The sequence below is a fragment of the Staurois parvus genome, unplaced genomic scaffold (genome assembly GCF_062004578.1).
Source record: "Staurois parvus isolate SC_StPar_1 unplaced genomic scaffold, SC_StPar_1.0 ptg000283l, whole genome shotgun sequence".
NCBI lineage: Eukaryota > Metazoa > Chordata > Amphibia > Anura > Ranidae > Staurois > Staurois parvus.
The window spans coordinates 5,504,756-5,524,537 of NW_028318079.1; the positions used below are offsets into that span (position 1 = coordinate 5,504,756).

The window sequence follows — 19,782 nt, forward strand, 5'->3', positions numbered from 1 at the left end:
TCAACATCACCCCTCTTATGTTTAGTCCTGCCCTTTGCTTTCATTCATACAGTCTTCTTTCCTTTTTGACGTTCCACCTGCAACTTCCTCCCTTCACCTTCCTCCTTTCAATTTAAAGCAGAACTCCAGCAATTATCTTTTTTTTTTTAAACTTCAGTCCAGCTTAGCTTGATGCAAGTATTCATACGTGATATCTAGGAACTCCTTGTAGAACTCCATGCTGCATACAGTGATAACAGTGATCTTCCAGGTGCTTCCCCTCTGCACACTGAACAAACAGGCTTGTTCACATTCATTCAGAGAACGCTTTTATTTTTTTTTAATCAAAGAACGCCTTGTACGCAGTGAATATATACAAGGCGTTCTCTGAATGGTGTCAGTGCTGAGTGAGTGACCCGAGGAGCCCTCCGAATATCAGATATGGATAATTACATCAAGCCAAGCTAGACCAATGTAAAAATTACAAAAAAGATAAATCCTAAATTGGTCGTGATGGAGAGGTTGGGGGGGGGGGGGGGGGGCACGGACTGGGGGGAAAACTAGGAACTCGGTTTTGGAAAGGTTTAATTTGAGGAAGTGGAGTGACATCCAGTCTGATATGTCGTTCAGTAGGCAGGTGATTCTGGCGTAGACTGAAGGGGTAAGGCGAGGGGGAGAGAGGTAGATTTGCGTGTCATCGGCGTAGAGGTAGTAGTTGAAGCTGTGGGAGTGTATCAGTTGGCCAAGGGAGGAGGTGTAGATGGAGAAGAGAAGGGGCCCGAAAACAGAGCCTTGGGGGACCCCAACAGAGAGAGGGAGAGAGGGGGAGGTGGCAGCGTTATAGGTAACGCTGAAGGAGCACTGGGATAGATAGGAGGAGAGCCAGGAGAGAGCAGAGACTCTGATGCCGAGGGAGTGTCATTTTTTAAGGAGGAGGGGGTGGTCAACTGTGTCGAAGGCCGCGGAGAGGTTGAGGAGTAGGAGGACTGAGTAGTGGCCATTATCTTTGGCGGTTAGCAGGTCGTTGGTGATTTTGAGTAAGGCGGTTTTGGTGGAGTGTAGGGGACAGAAGCCAGACTGTAGGGGATCAAGAAGGTTGTTATCGTTGAGGTGGGAGCTTAGGAGATTATAGCCTAAGCGCTCGAGGAGTTTGGATGTAAATGGCAGCAAGGAGATGGGTCTAAGGTTGTTCAGGTCGGTGGGGTCCAGGGAGGGTTTTTTGAGTATGGGGGTGATGTGTGCGTGCTTTAGAGGGGAGGGGAATGCGCCAGTAGAGAGGGAGAGATTGAAGATGTGGGTGAGGGAGCGTAGGATGGAGGAGGAGGGTGACCGTAGGAGTTGTGTGGGGACAGGGTCAAGGGGGCAGGCGGTGAGGCGGGCTTCGGAGCAGACCTTAGTGACCTCTTCAGTGGTAGCAAGGTCAAAGGAGTGGAGTGTTGGGGGGGCTGCTCCTAGAAGCTAAATAGTGTCCTCATATGTGTCCATTCACACTGCTGTAGGCTATTGGCATTTTCTGAGCTTCAGCGTCTAGAAGAAGAAAAAAAATTGTCTACCCTTAGCTTGGGGGGTCTCAGGTATGGGGTCTGACCTTTGAGAAGAGGGCTCATGCAGAGCTGCGGAGACTCCCACCCTGGGACATTCAGCGGAGGGCAGCGGGTACTCCCAGCCCTGGAGTATTGCAGAGGGCTACAGTCCTGACCTTTGGGGGTCTGCAGAGTGCACAGCGGGGATGGCTGTGGAAACTCCCACCCTGGGACATTCAGCGGAGGGCAGCGGGTACTCCCAACCCTGGAGTATTGCAGAGGGCTACAGTCCTGACCTTTGGGGGTCTGCAGAGTGCGCAGCGGGGTTGGCTGCAGAGGCTCAGTCCCCCCCACCTGAGCCTCCCAGCGGCTTTCAGGGAGATAGATGATTCCAGCAGCGTGCACAGGAACAAAGAGAGAGAGCTGCTTCCTGTGCCAGTCTTTTTAAAAGCCGTGCGGGACGCTGCCGAATTGCCTCGGCAACGGCCGGCCCAGCACCATTCATGGAAGCTACAAGGACAGAGGAATGTGCAAGGGGGGAGGGAGGGGTGGAGGGATATGGCCGAGGAACAGCAGGCAAAGGTGAGTGGGGAAGGCACGGGCACTCCGTGACAAAAGCTTTTTAGTTTTTTTATTCCTCTACATGTATTGTAAAAACGGTATTAAAACTCTAACACTCCTAAACACTTCTGAATGCTACTAAAACGCTACTAAAAATTACTATTACCAGTGTTTTTTATCCAGCATTTTTTTCAGTGTTTTTTTAGCTTAAAAAAAAAAACGCTACTGTGCATGGAGCCTAAACACACATTGATGTTTGACATACCCATTTTTTATTTTTATTATTATCTGTACCTTATTATTTCCTTGTGTTGAACAGCCAATCATATCTTTTTATTATGAAAGCAAGTTTTAGTGCCAGGAGATTTGCTGTTTTTCTAAGGGGACATTAGCAATATAAATTATAATATATCTTTTTTTAGAATCATGAATGACCTTTTCATATGAGTGTATGAACTACGTGCAACAAGGAATACTGAATTGTTTCTTTGTTTAATCATTCATGAATGATAATTTTGTATTTCCTCATGGTCTGACTCTGCTGGTTTTGGTTATGTGAAATACTTTTGCATTTTATCATATTACAAAATCTTTAGTGATTGTTCCAATTGTTGTCTTTTTTGGGGGGGTTGCTTCTACTGTAGGCCTGGTGAATGGGGAATGTTGGTGCCCTGAAATGTGTTGGCAGTTCTATCTTTGCTTGTTATGAGAAAACACTAACATCAAACAAATAAATCTTTGTTCTGGTGCTTTCATTTAACATTTTACCTTTTTATTCACAATGTAGGTATCTCAGCTGTGCAGCAGTGTTGACAACTCCCCACAGCAAAACATATGTGCTGCTTTAGGAGCTCATTACTCAGCCTACAGCAGAAAAACAGAGAATTCTGTTTGAAGTGAAATTGAAATTTTAAGCAGGCCATACATGGCATGGCAAATATCGATCCATGTATTAGCAGGCAGGCTATTTGAACACCAGTAAATCTATCATTGGTTCACAACCAGCCTGTCGGGTTTTTTCCTGAACCATCAGTGGTGCTATCTATAGCCAGCAGCACTGGTCATTGTACAATATTCCTTAAGCTCACTGTGTGAAGATAAAATAATTCTAAGTTATGAATATTTATGTTTCATTGGCTAACCACTATGAGGTTTATTGCCAGGAATGCATGGTGAAGAAGGATTTAAATATTTGAGGTGACCTTTTCAAAGCTCTCAAGCCTCCTGGACCCTTTCAGGAGAGGTGGCTGTGTGTTTGAGGCTTATTGCTTCCTGGTCTGCTACCTGGGAAGGCCTGTTGCAAGAAGAAAGGCTTAAATCTGGGACCTAGAATTGTCCTGGTGTCTTTTTGGAGGGTACTTCCAGGGAAGTAAAGTAGCAAGTCAGCAGTATGACTTGAAGCACCAGGTGTGAAGACTTTGATGATAAGGAACGTCAAAGAAAGCTGTATAGAAGCTACTGCTGGTGGACATTGCCAGAAGTTCTGGTGACCTATCCAAGGATTATGTGTGTTACCTTAAAGCTGCTATATAGTCTGAAGAGTGCAGAGTGTCAGCTCTGAATTAAAAGCCCTTTTTGTTGTATTGACTGTAAGTAGAGTCAGGAGTCTGCATATTTGCTAATTTTTTGGGTGACCTAACCCTTGTCTCCCTGAATTTATGGTCCTCCAAGAAACTCTGTTAATCTTTCTAAAGTGACTGGCACCCAATTTCTTCCGCCCTCTTAAAGGTCAAGGATGCCACATTGAGTTGAAGTGCTAACCCACCTAGTCACCTGGGGGTTCTTCACCACTGCCTTGGCGTAGGTGTTTCCTAAACTTTTTTTTAATACAGCTAGTGTAATAGTTGGATTTACCTTGGTATTTAAACCTTGAAAGATTTTATACAGCGGCATTCAAATTGGGAAAGAATGTGGGGAGCAGGACTAAGAGCCATTCAGGTGTGCAGCATGCAATGTATAAACAGGAACATGCTGATGGCAGGAAAGAGTGGATTGAGCAGAGACATGACCTCATCAGTCTGAAGCTGTTTCTTCACTGTCCAGTTGGATGCCTGGGGGTGGGGAGAAGGCATCACTGTATTCCTTAGTTGTAAGCAGTGTCATTCACCTGGCTGTGCTTCATTCTATCCAAAAATGTTTTGAATTAACATCAACATGTGCCTCAACACCATAGTAATTGGATTAAGGTGATTGTTCTTTCCTCGCTACACGATTCCCTGTGTGTAACTCGACATGTAGTTAAATCCTCCTATTCTGCAATAAGCCAGACTGAATGTAGCCTTGAAGCTTTATTAACAAAACAGGGTGGGTGAAACTATTAAAAAAACAGGTAAGAAACACATACAAATAATGTATGAACCATACAGAAAACACAATGAAATGATTAAGCTGTAGCTGGCAATACGTCCATGCTCACCAGTGATGCTGCCCATAGGGAATGTAGGTTTAGTGCACAACACATGCTTTAGAGATGATGGTGGTTTCCTCTCCCTCAGTTCTTAAAATTGAGTCTGAGCTCCCAAGATGCACCTGTTTCCTTTTCATAGAATGAAGGATGATGGGAGCTTTTATTAACTAAATAGATTCTAGTTTCTACAAAACAGTACATTTATTCTGGGCTCCAATCTAGTGGCCAAATTTAATATTGCAGGGAGGAATGACAAATTTCCCTTCTGGAGGCAGAACAATGATTGAGTTACCCATGTGGCTAAAGATGGTGGAGTATTATTATTATACAGGATTTATATAGCGCCAACAGTTTGCACAGCAGTTTACAATATAAGGGAGACAGTACAATTACAATACATTTCAGTACAGAAGGAATAGGAGGGCCCGGCTCGTAGAGCTTACAATCTAAAGGAAGGGGGAGGTGATACAAAAGGTGATAGCTGTGGGGGATGATCTGGCGGAGGTGATTCAAGGTGATTCAAGGTGGAGGTGGGGTAGGCTTCCCTGAAGAAGTGAGTTTTCAAAGATCCCTAAAGGCAGACAGGGTGGGGGCTGACCGGACATGCTGTGGTAGGGAGTTCCAGAGGATGGGAGAGGCTCTGGAGAAGTCCTGGAGGCGAGCGTGGGAGGAGGTGATGAGGGAGCTAGAAAGGAGGATATCATGGGAGGAGCGGATTGGGCGATTTGGGCGGTATCTGTGGATGAGATTGGTGATTTAGCTGGGGGCAGTGTTGTGGATGGCTTTGTAATATGTTCTTGACATATGTGATCAGAAATGAAAGAGAACAAGTCCAGTTGAATGTAACTATGACTAGTTGTACAAGGACCTGGACAAATGAGAACCTTCGCAGTAAATGAAAAGTCCCCCTTCTTCACTATGTCTTTGTGTTTGACAGCACCTCTCATGCAGGAAAAGAGCTCAGACAGAGATCTGGCTTTTTTCTATTCAGATCTACTAAACTACTGAAGAGGAATTGCTGTATTCAGGAAAAAAATATTCTTGTTGATTAATCTTTTACCTAGTAGAAATCTTTAAATCACATTGATGCTTTGGGATAGAATTCATCCAGAAAGATCAAACGTTAAACCAAATGTATTCTATTTCCAATTAGTATTAGACCATTAAGAGTGCTTAGGATCTGTTGCATTTCAAACGGAATTGAACTGAGTAATATTTAGAAATAGGTTTTGAACGTTCGATCGATTTCTTCTTATAATACTCTGGTAATGGTGCAAGAAAGCTTTTTATGAATGATTTAGCTGCAGGAAAGAAGTGTCTACACGATTATTGCAACAATTTGTTCTTTACTCAGGTTAAAGTCCCAAGGGACGCTTACAGCATGCAACCTCTATGCCAACAACCTACCTCCCTTCATCTCTAAAATATTAATTTAGATCTAACTGTGATGGATTCATAACCAAATTACTTGGCCAACTGTTATCGTGGTCAGATTTCAGAGGAAACATGACCAAATAATCGCCAGAGTGGACTCTATTATTATATTATTATTACGCATTCCTAAGCAAATATTCACTATTTATTGGTGGTAGTGAGTTGGTAAACTGGTCCAAAAGAGGGCCTACTTGTTCTCTAATACAAAACACCCCTGTGATGCCGTAAACTTACAAAAGGAGTACTAAACGTTCTTATTAGACCTGGGAGCTGTCATATGACCATGGGCAGTGATGTCACTGCCCTTCTGAGCTCTACCATCAACAGACAATGGGTATATTTGTGGCAGCTATGACAGAGGAAGGATTGGTGGGGGAAACAAAATCTGTGGGGGAAGCATAACCTGTTCCTGTCAGCCGTATCCTGGAGGAGCTGAGAAAAATAATGGAGCAAACTGATTGCCAATGAAGCAGACTGCCCCCTTCCAGTGAACCTACAATCAGGGCTAAATTCTCTACTAACCTGAGATGCTGCAAAGTAGTTTGCACCTCACTACTCCAGAACCCAATTAAGGCTTTTACTAAGAGTTAACCCAGGCAAAAATTTTCCCTTTCCGACACCTACATTTCCAGAAGGATTTCACATATACAGTAAAATCATCCTTCTGAATAACATTAAGATCATTCACCATAACTCTATGCCTACTCACCTAATATTGAGTTGGTCCCCCTTTTGCTGCCAAAGGGCATTCATCTCCAGGAGTTTTTCTTTTTCTGAATGTACAAAACATGGGGCCAGTCACTTTAGCTTGGGTTTTTGTGGTTTTATTTCACTAGTTTATGAAGAATAGGAAGGAGGGTGGAGGGAGCACAGGATACCTGAAGGTAGAAGAACACAGGCTCTGGTCTTCTGCAAACCTTTTTTAGACTTTCTGGGTCTAGGGGTTGTGCTGGCTTGTAACTTAAAGGATAAGTTCACCTTTTGTAATAAGTTACATGTTACACCCATATTATGAAAGGACTCGCCCCTGCTTCCCTCTGATCCCCCATTTTGACAGCTAGTGGGGGAACTTCTCCCCCCGCTAGCTGTCACAATTTATAAGAACGTGGGCTTGCGCCTGGTCACAGTTTTCTGTGAATGAGAGAACTACACGTTCAAACAACCTTTGCCGCTGTTGGCTTGTAGTTCTTAATAAACTACCATGGCACTGTGGAGTGCCATGGTAGTTCATTGAGTCTTCCTTTCAGAGTGTATCTGTTTCCCTGTACAAGGATACAGATACACTGACAGTTCTGCAGGAGCCCTGCATGGCACCAGCGATCTGCTGATTGATGGTGCAATCCCTTCCAGGCTCCCAAAACAAAAAATAGTAAATGCACTTTTTTTTACCTGCAGAAAAAAATTGCGGATTTATTATTTTTTGTTAAAAGGTGAATTTATCATTTAAAATCAAAATATGGCCAAACATAGCACAGACATAGCCTTTCCAAGGCAGCTGAAGACTTCCACTGTATGTTTACACCAGATCCAGAAAATTATAATGGCAATTGCTCTGATCTGTTTGAAACTAGCAAAAGTGGAAAAGGTGCACATGACCAGGACAATATAGAAAACATACTTTCATACTAGCCAGTAAGAAGCCACCCTGCTGCAACAAGGCACCTGTATCAAGTGTGGTCCCTAGCTACAAATGATCTGGGCTCCTGGCTATGGGACATATATAGCAATGCACACACAGAGAGCAGACTCACCTGAAGACAGCCCTTTACTCCTTAAAGGTACATATATATTTATAAGTATGAAACTCCAATTACAGCTTCTGAGTGCAAATGTGGTTCGCTGAACATGTAGCTTATGTCCTTATGATCTTCTTTTCAGATTTTCTCAGATGAACAAATTTGCCCTTTAAGATGTGTAAAATTTATATGCCGCCACAAGAAAGCGATATGATATTAGTATTCATACCATAAGTCATCACAGTGATAAAATAGTCAAAATTGTCATCTTGGCTTTTCCTGCTCTGTAGCAGCCGCATTATTTGTGTTAAATTAGCCATGCTGAGCAGACAGAAAAAGAATGATCGGAGATGGCATAAAACACAGTTCTCAGCTATGTAAAGTTCAGTCTGAACTGCTGTGTCCCTCCCAATCTATCTGCTGATGTTAAGTATCTTAACAAATGCACAGCCTGTATTTAATTGATTTGTTTCCCCTCATACACAGGTATTATACGGATCCTGGTGATTTTGTTCACGCTCCTAACAACGTGGTACTTTGCAGAAACAATTTTTGCCATAAAATGGGAAGGAAAGAGTCTACGGAGTATATTCGGTGAGCTGTAAATTTTAAAGAAATGTGTGAGAGCCTAATTATCAAAGTGCTACAAAGAAGGTCTTTAATTGTTGCATGTTTAAGAATCAGAATCTCCCAGTGGGGTATGGGAAAATAAAAGGAAAGTGATTGGTATCTTGGAACAAGACAAGTTGTTTCTTCAGACATAGTGCCATAGATCACAGCATACCTTTAGAAGGTATGCTGTGACAGATCAGGGCTGTTTTGGTGGCAAAATGGGGATCTATCCAATATTAGGTGGATGGTCATGAAACTTTGGCTGATTGGTGTATATATAAAAAGAATATTCATAAAAGTTTAAATGGAGTTGCCCCACCTTTCCTCCAATAGGGAGATAGCTTAGCCTTCATGGTCAGCTATAGATTATACAGTGAGGAACAGAAGTATTTGAACCCCCTGCGATTTTGCAAGTTCTCCCACTTAGAAATCATGGAGGGGTCTGAAATTCACATTGTAGGTGCATTCCCACTCCGAGAGACAGAATTAAAAAAAAAAATTCAGGAAATCAGATTGTATGATTTTTAAAGCATTTATTTGTCTTGCACTGCTGAACATAAGTATTTGAACACCTGAGAAAATCAGTGTTAATATTTGGTACAGAAGCCTTTGTTTGCAATTGTAGAGGTCAAACGTTTCCTGTAGTTCTTGACCAGGTTTGCACACACTGCAACAGGGATTTTGGCCCACTCCTCCACACAGATCTCCTCTAGATCTGTCAGGTTTCGGGGCTGTCACTGAGCAACACGGAGTTTCAGCTCCCTCCAAAGATCTTCTATTGGATTTAGGTCTGGAGACTGGCTAGGCCACTCCAGAACCTTGATATGCTTCTTACGGAGCCACTCCTTGGTTATCCTGGCTGTGTGCTTCAGGTTGTTGTCATGTTGGAAGACCCAGCCACAACCCATCTTCAATGCTCTGACTGAGGGAAGGAGTTTGTTGCTCAAAATCTCACAATAAATGGCCCCATTCATCCTCTCCTTAATACAGTGCAGTCATCCTGTCCCCTTCGCAGAAAAGCACCCCCAAAGCATGGTGTTACCACCCCCATGCTTCACAGTAGGGATGGTGTTCTTGGGATGCAACTCATCCTTCTTTTTCCTCCAAACACGACGAGTGAAGTTTAGACCAAAAAGTTCTACTTTGGTCTCATCTGACCACATGACTTTCTCCCATGCCTCCTCTGGATCATCCAGATGGTCATTGGCAAACTTCAAACGGGCCTGGACATGTGATGACTTGAGCAGGGGAACCTTCCGTGCAATGCATGATTTGAAACCATGACGGCGTAGTGTTCTACCGACAGTGACCTTTGAAACTGTGGTCCCAGCTGTCTTCATGTCATTGACCAGCTCCTCCCTTGTAGTTCTGGGCTGATTCCTCACCTTTCTTATCATCCGTGATACCCCACGAGGTGAGATCTTGCATGGAGCCTCAGTCCGAGGGAGACTGACAGTCGTCTTTAGCCTCTTCCATTTTCTAACAATTGCTCCAACAGTTGATCTATTTTCACCAAGCTGCTTGGCAATTGCCCCGTAGCCCTTTCCAGCCTTGTGGAGGTCCACAATTTTGTCTCTGGTGTCTTTTGACAGCTCTTTGGTCTTGCCCATGGTAGTAGTTGGCGTCTGACTGACTGTGGGGTGGACAGATGTCTTTAAAGAGCTCAGACAGGTGCTATTAAGTTAGATTAATGAGTGGAGTAGAGGTGGACTTTTTGAAGGCACAGTAACAGGTCTTTGAGAGCCAGAATTCTTGCTGTTTCTTAGGTGTTCAAATACTTATGTTCAGCAGTGCAAGACAAATAAATTCTTTAAAAATCATACAATGTGATTTCCTGAATTTTTTTTAAAATTCTGTCTCTCAGAGTGGGAATGCACCTACAATGTGAATTTCAGACCCCTCCATGATTTCTAAGTGGGAGATCGCAAAATCGCAGGGTGTTCAAATACTTCTGTTCCTCACTGTATAGTATTATTTTTACTTTTAACTGCATCTACCTGTGATATGTAGAATTCAAATAAAATCTATAATAAGCCTATAATAAAGGGGGAGAAGAGGGCCCTTGCACACAGTACTAATGTATGATTACTGGATCTTCCTGGCGGAACGTTTCTGTGGCAAATGCCAGTGTAGTTCGAATAAAATATGCATATACGCACTGCTCAAAAAAATTAAAGGAACACTTTGAAAACACATCAGATCTCAATGGGGAAAATATCATGCTGGATATCTATACTGATATGGACTGGGTAATGTGTTAGCAACGTAAGGATGCCCCATCGTTTGATGGAAATGAAAATTATCAACCTACAGAGGACTGAATTCAAAGACACCCCGAAAATCAAAGTGAAAAAATGATGCAGCAGGCTAGTCCATTTTACTGGAATTTCATTGCAGCATCTCAAAATGGTACTCAGTAGTTTGTATGGCCCCCACGTCCTTGCATGCATGCCTGACAACGTCGGGGCATGCTCCTAATGAGACAATGGATGATGTCCTGGGCTATTTCCTCCCAGATCTGGACCAGGGGCATCACTGAGCTCCTGGACCACCTGAGGTGCAACCTATTGGATTTAGGTCAGGCAAGCATGGGGCCATTTAATGGTATCAATTCATTCATCCTCCAGGAACTACCTGCATACTCTCGCCACATGAGACTGGGCATTGTCATGCACCAGGAGGCACCCAGGACCCACTGCACCAGTGTAGGGTCTGACAATGGGTCCAATGATTTAATTCCGATACCTAATGGCAGTCAGGGTGCCATTGTCTAGCCTGTAGAGGTCTGTGCATCCCTCCATGGATATGCCTCCCCAGAGCATCACTGACCCACCACCAAAACGTTTATGATGAATGATGTTACAGGCAGCATAACATTCTCCACAGCTTCTCCAGAACCTTTCATGTCTGTCACATGTGCTCAGGGTGAACCTGCTCTCATCTGTGAAAAGCACAGGGTGTCAACGATGGACCTGCCAATTCTGGTGTTCAATGGCAAATGACAATTGAGCTCTATGGTGCCGGGCAGTGAGCACGGGGCCCACTAGAGGACATTGGGCCCTCTGGCTATTCACATGAAGTCTGTTTCTGATTTTTTGATCAGAGACATTCACTCCAGTGGCCTGCTGGAGGTCATTTTGCAGGGCTCTGGCAGTGCTCCTCCTTGCACAAAGGCGCAGATACTGGTCCTGCTGATTGGTTAAGGACCTTCTACGGCCTTTTCCAGCTCTCCTAGAGCAACTGCCTGTCTCCTGGAATCTCCTCCATGCTCTTGGGACTGTTCTGGGAGACACAGCAAACCTTCTGTCAATGGCACGTATTGATGTGCCATCCTGGAGGAGTTGGACTGCCTATGCAACCTCTGTAAGGTCCGGGTATCGCCTCATGCTACAAGTAGTGACACTGCCCCTAGCAGAACTAGTGAAAAACAGTAAGAAAAGATGAGTAGGGAAAAAAATGTCAGTGGGCTCCACCTGTAAAACCATTCCTGTTTTGAGTACTTGTATGTACAGTTATTTGCATAAAATACTGACCAGCAATGCAGATTTTTGTATTTTTTTTTTACTGATCTAAACTATCTAGTTTAGTGCTAATTACATATCTGTGTGTACAGCCCCTTTGAAAGCAATGGATTGCTTTAGATCAGTAACAAGAACTTCTGAACACCTAAAAATGTGGCATTTTTGGTACTCAACTGCAAGAACCTTAAGTCACGTAACTGGACCCTCTTTTCTTAAGGGAAGGGACATGCACACTTCCTGTGTTCAGTAAGTTGGGAGCGGAATGGAGGAAAGCTAGGGCATATAAGGGACAGGTAGTCAGGATAAATGAAGGCACTGCTTTCCACTACTGATTCTCTGGGCCTGTTTGTAGAAGTATTGGACATTAGTAAGAATGTTCAAATTTTGTATTGATTTTAAGGTTGATTTGAGCCAGTTGATACAGATAGCCAGGGACATATTTCTCATATATTTAACTGTCACCCTACTCTGCTAAAGTCCTGTATGGACCCAGAATTGTAAATTGTAGCCACACAATTGCACCAACAACAATGCCCAAACTGGAGGGACAGCAACAAGGAAGACCAATCCACACTAGCAGCCAGATCTTTCTGGGTCTGAACCTTTCCATTATATATTGTAACCTTTTACTGATAGTCAGTGTCTGTACCTGCATACCAGCACTCTTAGGCCTGCTGCCTTTGGCCACAGAATATGTTGGCTCTACATAAGTCTGGCCTAGATGGTAAAAATTTAGGAAGTTATGTCATCGATCCTGCAGTGAGTAAAGTGATGATTGGTGAGGTGTGGCTGGAAACAAAGGTAGGATAATATTGGTGCCCTGAAAGTTGGAGTGAAAACCATGTAGCAATGCAATTAAAATGACTTTTCTTTCAATTTACACCATATGGCTAAATGTTTGTGGGCACCTGACCATCAGACCAACTATAAGGCCAAAAGTGTGAGGACACCCCTTTAAATTATTGAGTTCAGGTGTTTCCAGTGAAGGGTACTCTTAGTGCTACATCAAATAAATAGATATTTCAGACAATCATGCAACCCTGTGGCAACAGTTTGTAGAAGGCCCTTTTCTGGTTTAGCATGACTGTGTCCCTGTGCATGAAACCAACTCCATAATCATAGACATGGTTTTATGAGTTTGGTGTGAATAATCTTGACTGACATGTGCAGAACCCTGACCTTGACCCTAATAAACGCCTTAGGGATGAATTGGCACACTCATTGTCTGGCATCAAATTATGAAAAGGGACGAGCTCAGGCATGTTCGGGTCTTAGTTCGAACCTGCCTGAGCTATCCCACCATACAGCTGTCACTGCTCACCACCAATCATAAGTGACTGCGACATTCCCTCCCTGCAGCTGTATGTATACAAGGGGCTTGAATACTTACAGCTGTGGGAAGGCAAACGTCTTGGCTGCCTATGATTGGCGGTGAGCAGTGATATCTCAGGCAGGTTCGGACTAGGACCCAAACACGCCTGAGCTCATTCCCATTGCTCACCCCACAAATGCTCTTTTGGCTGAAAGGAAACGAATTCCCACAGACATACAAAATCTTGTGGAAATCCTTTTCACGATGAAGGCTGTTATGGCTGTAAAGTGGGAAGGGGGGTCCTTAATAATGCCCATGGTTCTGGAATAGGGTGTCTACAAATCTTGTATAAGTGTTACGGTCACGTTTGCCCATTTATTGCATTTATTTTCACCACATTTTGCTGTTGTTCAGCTTAGTACCTTACAAGTACTGTAGCTTTAAAAGAACTAGTAATAAATTACAAAGTCATACTGCAGCTAATTAGCACCTTTTTCTTTCTTTTTTATTGTAGATAAGCAGGCTAATACCCATAGTAAGTATACTTTTATTATACTTGGCAATCCTTATGGTGATTTAAATGTTTTTAAATGTTAAAAATTCTATCTCTCTGTACAGAAGTGACAATGCACATGAACTGGCATGTTCTAAGGTGCCCCTTTGCATTTTCTCTTGCTATTCAGCTGAACTGCAGCTACTAATCTCTGTTTTGAGACAGACATTAAGCAGTTGAAGATACCCAGAGACCTCAAATTACTTGTAGGTTAAAGTGAGCCCATCAACCATTTTTAAACTTTAAAAAGTCATGCATAAGAGCAAGAAATAAAGATAACAATTACTTTTATTAGCCAGTATACACTCCTTTGTGTGCTTCCTTGATTTAGTTTCACTTTGGGACATGACTTTCTTGATCTCTAGGGGAAACATCACGCACCTAGCTACTCCTCAATTATTTAAGATGGCCTATCAGGTCAGCACACCACATCCCTTTATTGATAAAGATTAGGGAAAATAGAAAATATGTTAGGACCAGGGGCGGACTGACCATTCGAGGGCCCGGGGTCAGTAGGGGGCCCCATGAAATGCCCCTGGTATCTTTTTTTATAGGCTTTTTTGAGTGTGGGCAAGGACACAGGGGCCCCATGATCCCCTATTGCCCAGGGGCCCCATGAGTTGTCAGCCCGCCCCTGGTTAGGACTTTCCAGGTGCTACATAGATATGTATATTACACATACACATTGGGGAAGGGGGGGGGGGCTTTTACTAAAACTGGGCCTTTTATTGTGTGGAGTGGTGCTGCGGCAGTAAACACTGCAGTTGCAGGGAACAAAACTTGTATTAAAGTTAAAGTTCACGCTTCACAACAAGCCCAGTGGGAAGGCACCCAACTAGGAACACTCATTTGATGTAACAGTGATGTGTAGCAGTGCAGGTCCTGGATGTGCCGACGGCATCTGTCTTGAGGGCGGAATGTGGCCTGCCTCGTCTGTACCCAAATGGGAGGCTTCCAGGAAGGATGGCGTGTAATTACATTTACCCTAGTCATCTGGAACCTACTGGTATTCACTGTCTCTAACAGATGGGTAACCTGTCCCTACCCTACCCACACGGAATGTGTGCCAAGCTCAGGAGCCAGGGTCTTAAATAGACTCTGCTTGACCCAAGATGGATGCCAGAGTCAATTGCGCGGCAGCATCCAACCGGATAGCTTTCCCAGTGACCTAGAAAATCATAGAGGAACCGTGTTCCTCTTGACTTCCTCCCTCTCTGCAATGCTGCTATGGCCGAACACCACCTGCAGTGGAGAAAGTAGGCTGCACCTGCCTACAAATGGATTTTCTGTGGGGCCTTGTTACACAAAGTTATGGCTCTGGATCCTATTTATTTATACTGTCAGCATTTCCCATAACCAAAAATATGGAAAGACATTAGAATGTCAATACAATACAAACCCATGATTTAGGGTTTGGGTAGATAGAATGTATATTTCAGCACTTATCAACAATGCCTAACACTTAAACACATGTACATGTAACACATGTAAAAAAGCAGAGGAGGGTGAGTTCGATCTTCTTTTACTATAACAGAAATGGTCTCAGGAAGACCTGTTGCATTCAAAGTAACTTAAAGAAGGCCAAATACAGCTGCGGAAGGCTATTTATACTTAATATACTATTACAAAAAATTGAAAAAGTGCATATACTTCCAGTAGTTCCATTGTTTTGTTGGTTCTATAACTGGATCTTGAAGGAAGTCCACAGTCTCTGAGCTTCTGTAGCATACCTGTAGTCTTTGACTATGTCCTGTTGCATGTCTGCAGCCTCGGACAGCTTTCTGTAGCATTACATTCACGGAATATTATGCGTGGCCCTTTGGGCCGCATTTAGGGCCATCTTTATCATAAAAATTGCATTTCATGTGCACAAGCTGTTTTCTAGTAAAATATAATGGATTTTACTTCTTTCTAGTTCAGAAAAAAACACACAGGAAATGTGGAAATGAGAAGGACTGTCCAGAAAATTACTTTGCCTTTAAAACCATAAGTGGAGCAGCCAATGTGGTCGGCCCTACAATCTGTTTTGAAGACAAAATGTAAGTGGAATTTAGCAGTTTTTATTTTGCGTCATTGGCATGGTCTCATCTCTGTGTACAGTACTGATTAAAGTTATTATTTCAGGTACTTATATAGCACTATCAATTTACACAGCGCTTTACATACATATTGTACATTCACATCAGTTCCTAACCCTCAAGGGGTGTACAATCTAAGGTCCCTAACTCACATCCATATACAAGGGCCACTTTAGACAGGATCCAATTAACCTACCAGCATGTCTTTGGAGTGTGGAAGGAAACCCACACAGGCACAGGGAGAACATGCAAACTCTAGGCAGGAGGTGCTGTGGTTGGGATTTGAACCAATGACCCTAATACTTCCAGGTGGAAGTGCTAACCATTTAGCCACTGTGCTATCATCAAGTAACATGCTTTTAATGTTCAAAGTGTGCCAGTCCCAAAGAAGATGAGTTTCTTTTTGCCAAATTAATGTGACCCTAAACTTTGGTTTAGAAAATAAAATATAAAAAGTGTCTTCTGTTGCTCTGAGTCTCCTCCAAATCCCCAAATTCCTTTGCTTTTGCTGCTGTGATCTGACTTGTTTCTACAGGGTGGCTATTTTCATCCCCCACAGTATGGAAGAACATAGCCACCCTTGTTTGCTTGCTCCAGAGATGGACTATGGAATATGCATTTTTGGATATGTACTGTTCATAGAGCAGAGCACATGATTGCAAACAACGTGCACTGCACATTCCAAAAAATGGATGTGAAAGGGAAAAGAAGAGGTTCAGAAGATCACGGAGGATTTTATAGGAAGGCAGAAAAACTCAGTGCATCCTCCACGGTATGGAAGAACATAGTCACCCTCTTTTGCTTGCTCCAGAGGTGGACTGTGTACTATGCATTTTGGGATATGTAGTGTTCATAGAGCAGAGCGCATGATCGCAAATGTGCACTGCACAGAAGTGATGGGGGAGGCACAAGAACACAGTAAGAAACAATTTCATGAAAAATAATTACAGGGCTATTAAAGTGGAACTAAAGTCATTGATTTAAGGGTTTCAAAAAGCAATTCAATTCCAGGGATGCTGGGATTGTTAACCGTCACGTCTGCTTGTACTTTCAACCAAACTGTCAAACCATTAAGTAGCTGGTATCACACCTGATCACCTGATGTGCAGCACCATGGCAGCTGCAGGACAAACAGAGATTAAGATGGCAATTTATTTGGCTGAAAAGGTTTAGTCCCACTTTAAGCCCTCATGCACATGGGACGTTTTTACAGCTACTGTTTTTGGCGTTTCACATTTTGCTCTACAGTCAATAAACTCCCCAGCATGTTATCCTATGTGTTTTTTGGCAAGAAAAAAACCCAAAACTAGTGGGTTTCTAGAGGAGTTTTTTAGCTGTAAAAATGCTCTAATGCTGAAAAACGGTGAAAAACGTGGAAAAACATGGTAAAGTGCCGCAAACTGACGTTTATGGACTTTTTTTACCAAAAAAAAATAATTATTTTTTTTTGCAAAAAAATGCAAACGCGAGAAAACGCCGCTAAACGCTAATGCGAAAATGGTAAAAAAAAGCTGAAAAACTCAAGTTTTTAATGTGACTTTACACAGCTAACGTTACCGGCGTTATCAAAACGTCCCGTGTGCATGAGAGCTAAGTAGTGGATGAATATAGATTGAATTTAGAAAATAATATTGTTTAGTCTCACCTTAGTTTTACTGTGGGAGCTTTAAGTGGCTGTCACATTGACCTCTTAATCTTTAATGAAGTGTTAGTGGCACAGTCAGGGGCGGACTGACAACTTATGGGGCCCCCCGGGCAATAGGGGATCATGGGGCCCCTGTGTCCTTGCCAAACTCAAAAAAGCCTATGAAAAAGGTACCATGGGCATCTCATGGGGCCCCCTACTGACCCTGGGCCCTCGGGCAGTGCCCGAGTTTCCAAATGGTCAGTCCGCTCCTGGGCACAGTTATCTAATGACTCCCTGATTACAAACATCAGATATTCAAGTACACATAAAAACAAAATTAAAAAGCCAAGTTATAAATTGGACTTTAAATATGCCATTGGGATTCCAGATGATCACAAAGTAGTTACATAAAACATATATGCTTTACTCCAAATCTTATAAAAAGTCAACAATTACTACAGATGTAAAAAAAATGCTGATCACATTAGTAATGATGAGTTCCAGCGTTGTGACATTATAGTGGTCAATATAACATAAGTCGGTCTACGCGTTTCGCTGGTCATCCCACTTCCTCAGGATCATATGTTATCACTCTTAGTAAAAGTATCCTGCTGTGGTCACGTTAATATATACACTCCGCTGTATGGGGGGTCGTCCCGTATAATCCAGAGGGTATATACATTACACGGCTACCAGTCCATGGGAGAACCCAAACCCAAAGCAAGACCTATAGTTGCATATACTAGGGGGAAACTGATGTAAATCTATTGTTTATATGTATGAAGATTGTCTTGTGATTATAAAGGAAATACAAAAAAATCTGTTTATGTAAACCACCCAATTGTCTATACAAGACAGAGGCAACTCTACAGCTAAATATGACACAAAAGGTGTGTTCTGTCTCTCTTCAACTTCGGGGGTACAAGTACACACATAAAAACCTTTAGCTTCTTCCCTGGATGTTCTGAAAGAGATATATCATGTTTGTTTTAGGCTCCATTCATACTCCTACGCCTCCAGCGACTTTGGAGTGCAACTTTGGTGTAAATTTGACGCGATTTTGGATGGGTGGGACTTGGATGTGACTTGTCCCTCTGCAAAGTCGCTCCCACAGTTTCATTACTGTTGCATGTAAAACATGCAGGTACAACAATCTTGCAACTTTTGAGGGTTAACATCAGGGGCGGACTCACAACTCATGGAGCCCCCGGGCAATAAGGGATCATGGGGCCCCTGTGTCCTTGCCCAAACTCAAAAAAGCCTATGAAAAAGGTACCAGGGGCATCTCATGGAGCCCCCTACTGACCCGGCCCGAGTTTCCAAATGGTCAGTCCGCCCCTGGTTAACATTGAAGTCTATGGCCCTCAAGTTGCATGAACGGTGGACCACAGTAATACATGAACTACTTTGAGTTGATACATGAATGGTTGTCATTGAAAAGCATGGGGTATGACTTGTCATGTAATTTTGATGTCCAAAATCGTATGACAAGTCGCCTAAGTGTGAATAGGGTGTTAATGTTATCATGTGACCAGCTCCCTACAGATGTTAGATGCACCAATGTGATGCATAGTATAGTATAACTTGATCTTGTCACTGCACTGACAAGTTGTGCATGTTTATCCAACACAGGGCTCAATGGTTTCAGTTTTTGCCTGAGGATTTTGTAGATACCTTTGGTGTCTGCGAATGAGTTTGAGTTAGAAGGAATTAAAGCAAGATTAAACTAAAAAATGTACAACCCACTGACAGGTAGGTTTTTTATGACAGAAGAGACCCTAGTGTTCTCTTCTGTCTTAAATGCTTCTCCTTGCCTATCAGCAGTAATGTACACTGAGCCATGCATGCGCAGCTCAAAGTATATTTACAGTGGCACTCTGTGCTATGGTGGAGTGACTCCAGTGCGCATGCGCAGGACTGATGTCATCACAGCCCAGCCATTCAAGCTGCCAAACAAAGCGGACCCAGAAGGTAGACCAGGAGAAGATGGAAATGCCCGGGACGAGCTGGAACACTGACAGCTCAGCACTGGAGGGCTTAGGTTGACAGGTAAGTCTGCCATAATGTGTTAATATGCAGTGCATACTAGTAGATTATGACCTAAACCTCCTGAGGACCCATTTAAAAAAATATATAGTGGAGTTTAATTCCACTTAGAACCCTAAGTGTGATTTATCTTTGCTGCCTCGTTTCTATGCTATCTGCATGAGTCACTTCTAACAGGTTTTCCTGACACCAAGGAATAAAAAGGTGACAGGAATGGGAGCTCCATCACACAGCCTGTGATTGACAGCCTCAGCTCTGTTCCTGTGTGAAGGGGGGTGTGTCCCTTCTCTCCAATCTGCTCTCAGAGCTCTCCTCACTGAGCTCTGCAGTGTGTAACTTCAGCTCTGCCCCCCTTTCTGAAATCTCAGACAAGCTGTATAAATTCTGCATTTG

The 19,782-nt window shown here is 43.1% G+C and overlaps 1 protein-coding gene across 4 annotated transcripts in view; it reads left to right on the forward strand.

Moving 5' to 3' along the window:
- FAM3D (FAM3 metabolism regulating signaling molecule D) overlaps positions 1-19,782 on the forward strand; it is a 133,785-nt gene that overhangs the window by 60,340 nt on the left and 53,663 nt on the right. For all 4 annotated transcript variants that reach the window (XM_089682041.1, XM_089682040.1, XM_089682039.1 and 1 more), the window contains 3 exons: positions 8,127-8,234; positions 13,600-13,620; positions 15,554-15,677. In XM_089682041.1, the coding sequence (XP_089538167.1) occupies positions 8,127-8,234; positions 13,600-13,620; positions 15,554-15,677 (253 nt within the window). The remainder of the gene's footprint in view (positions 1-8,126; positions 8,235-13,599; positions 13,621-15,553; positions 15,678-19,782) is intronic.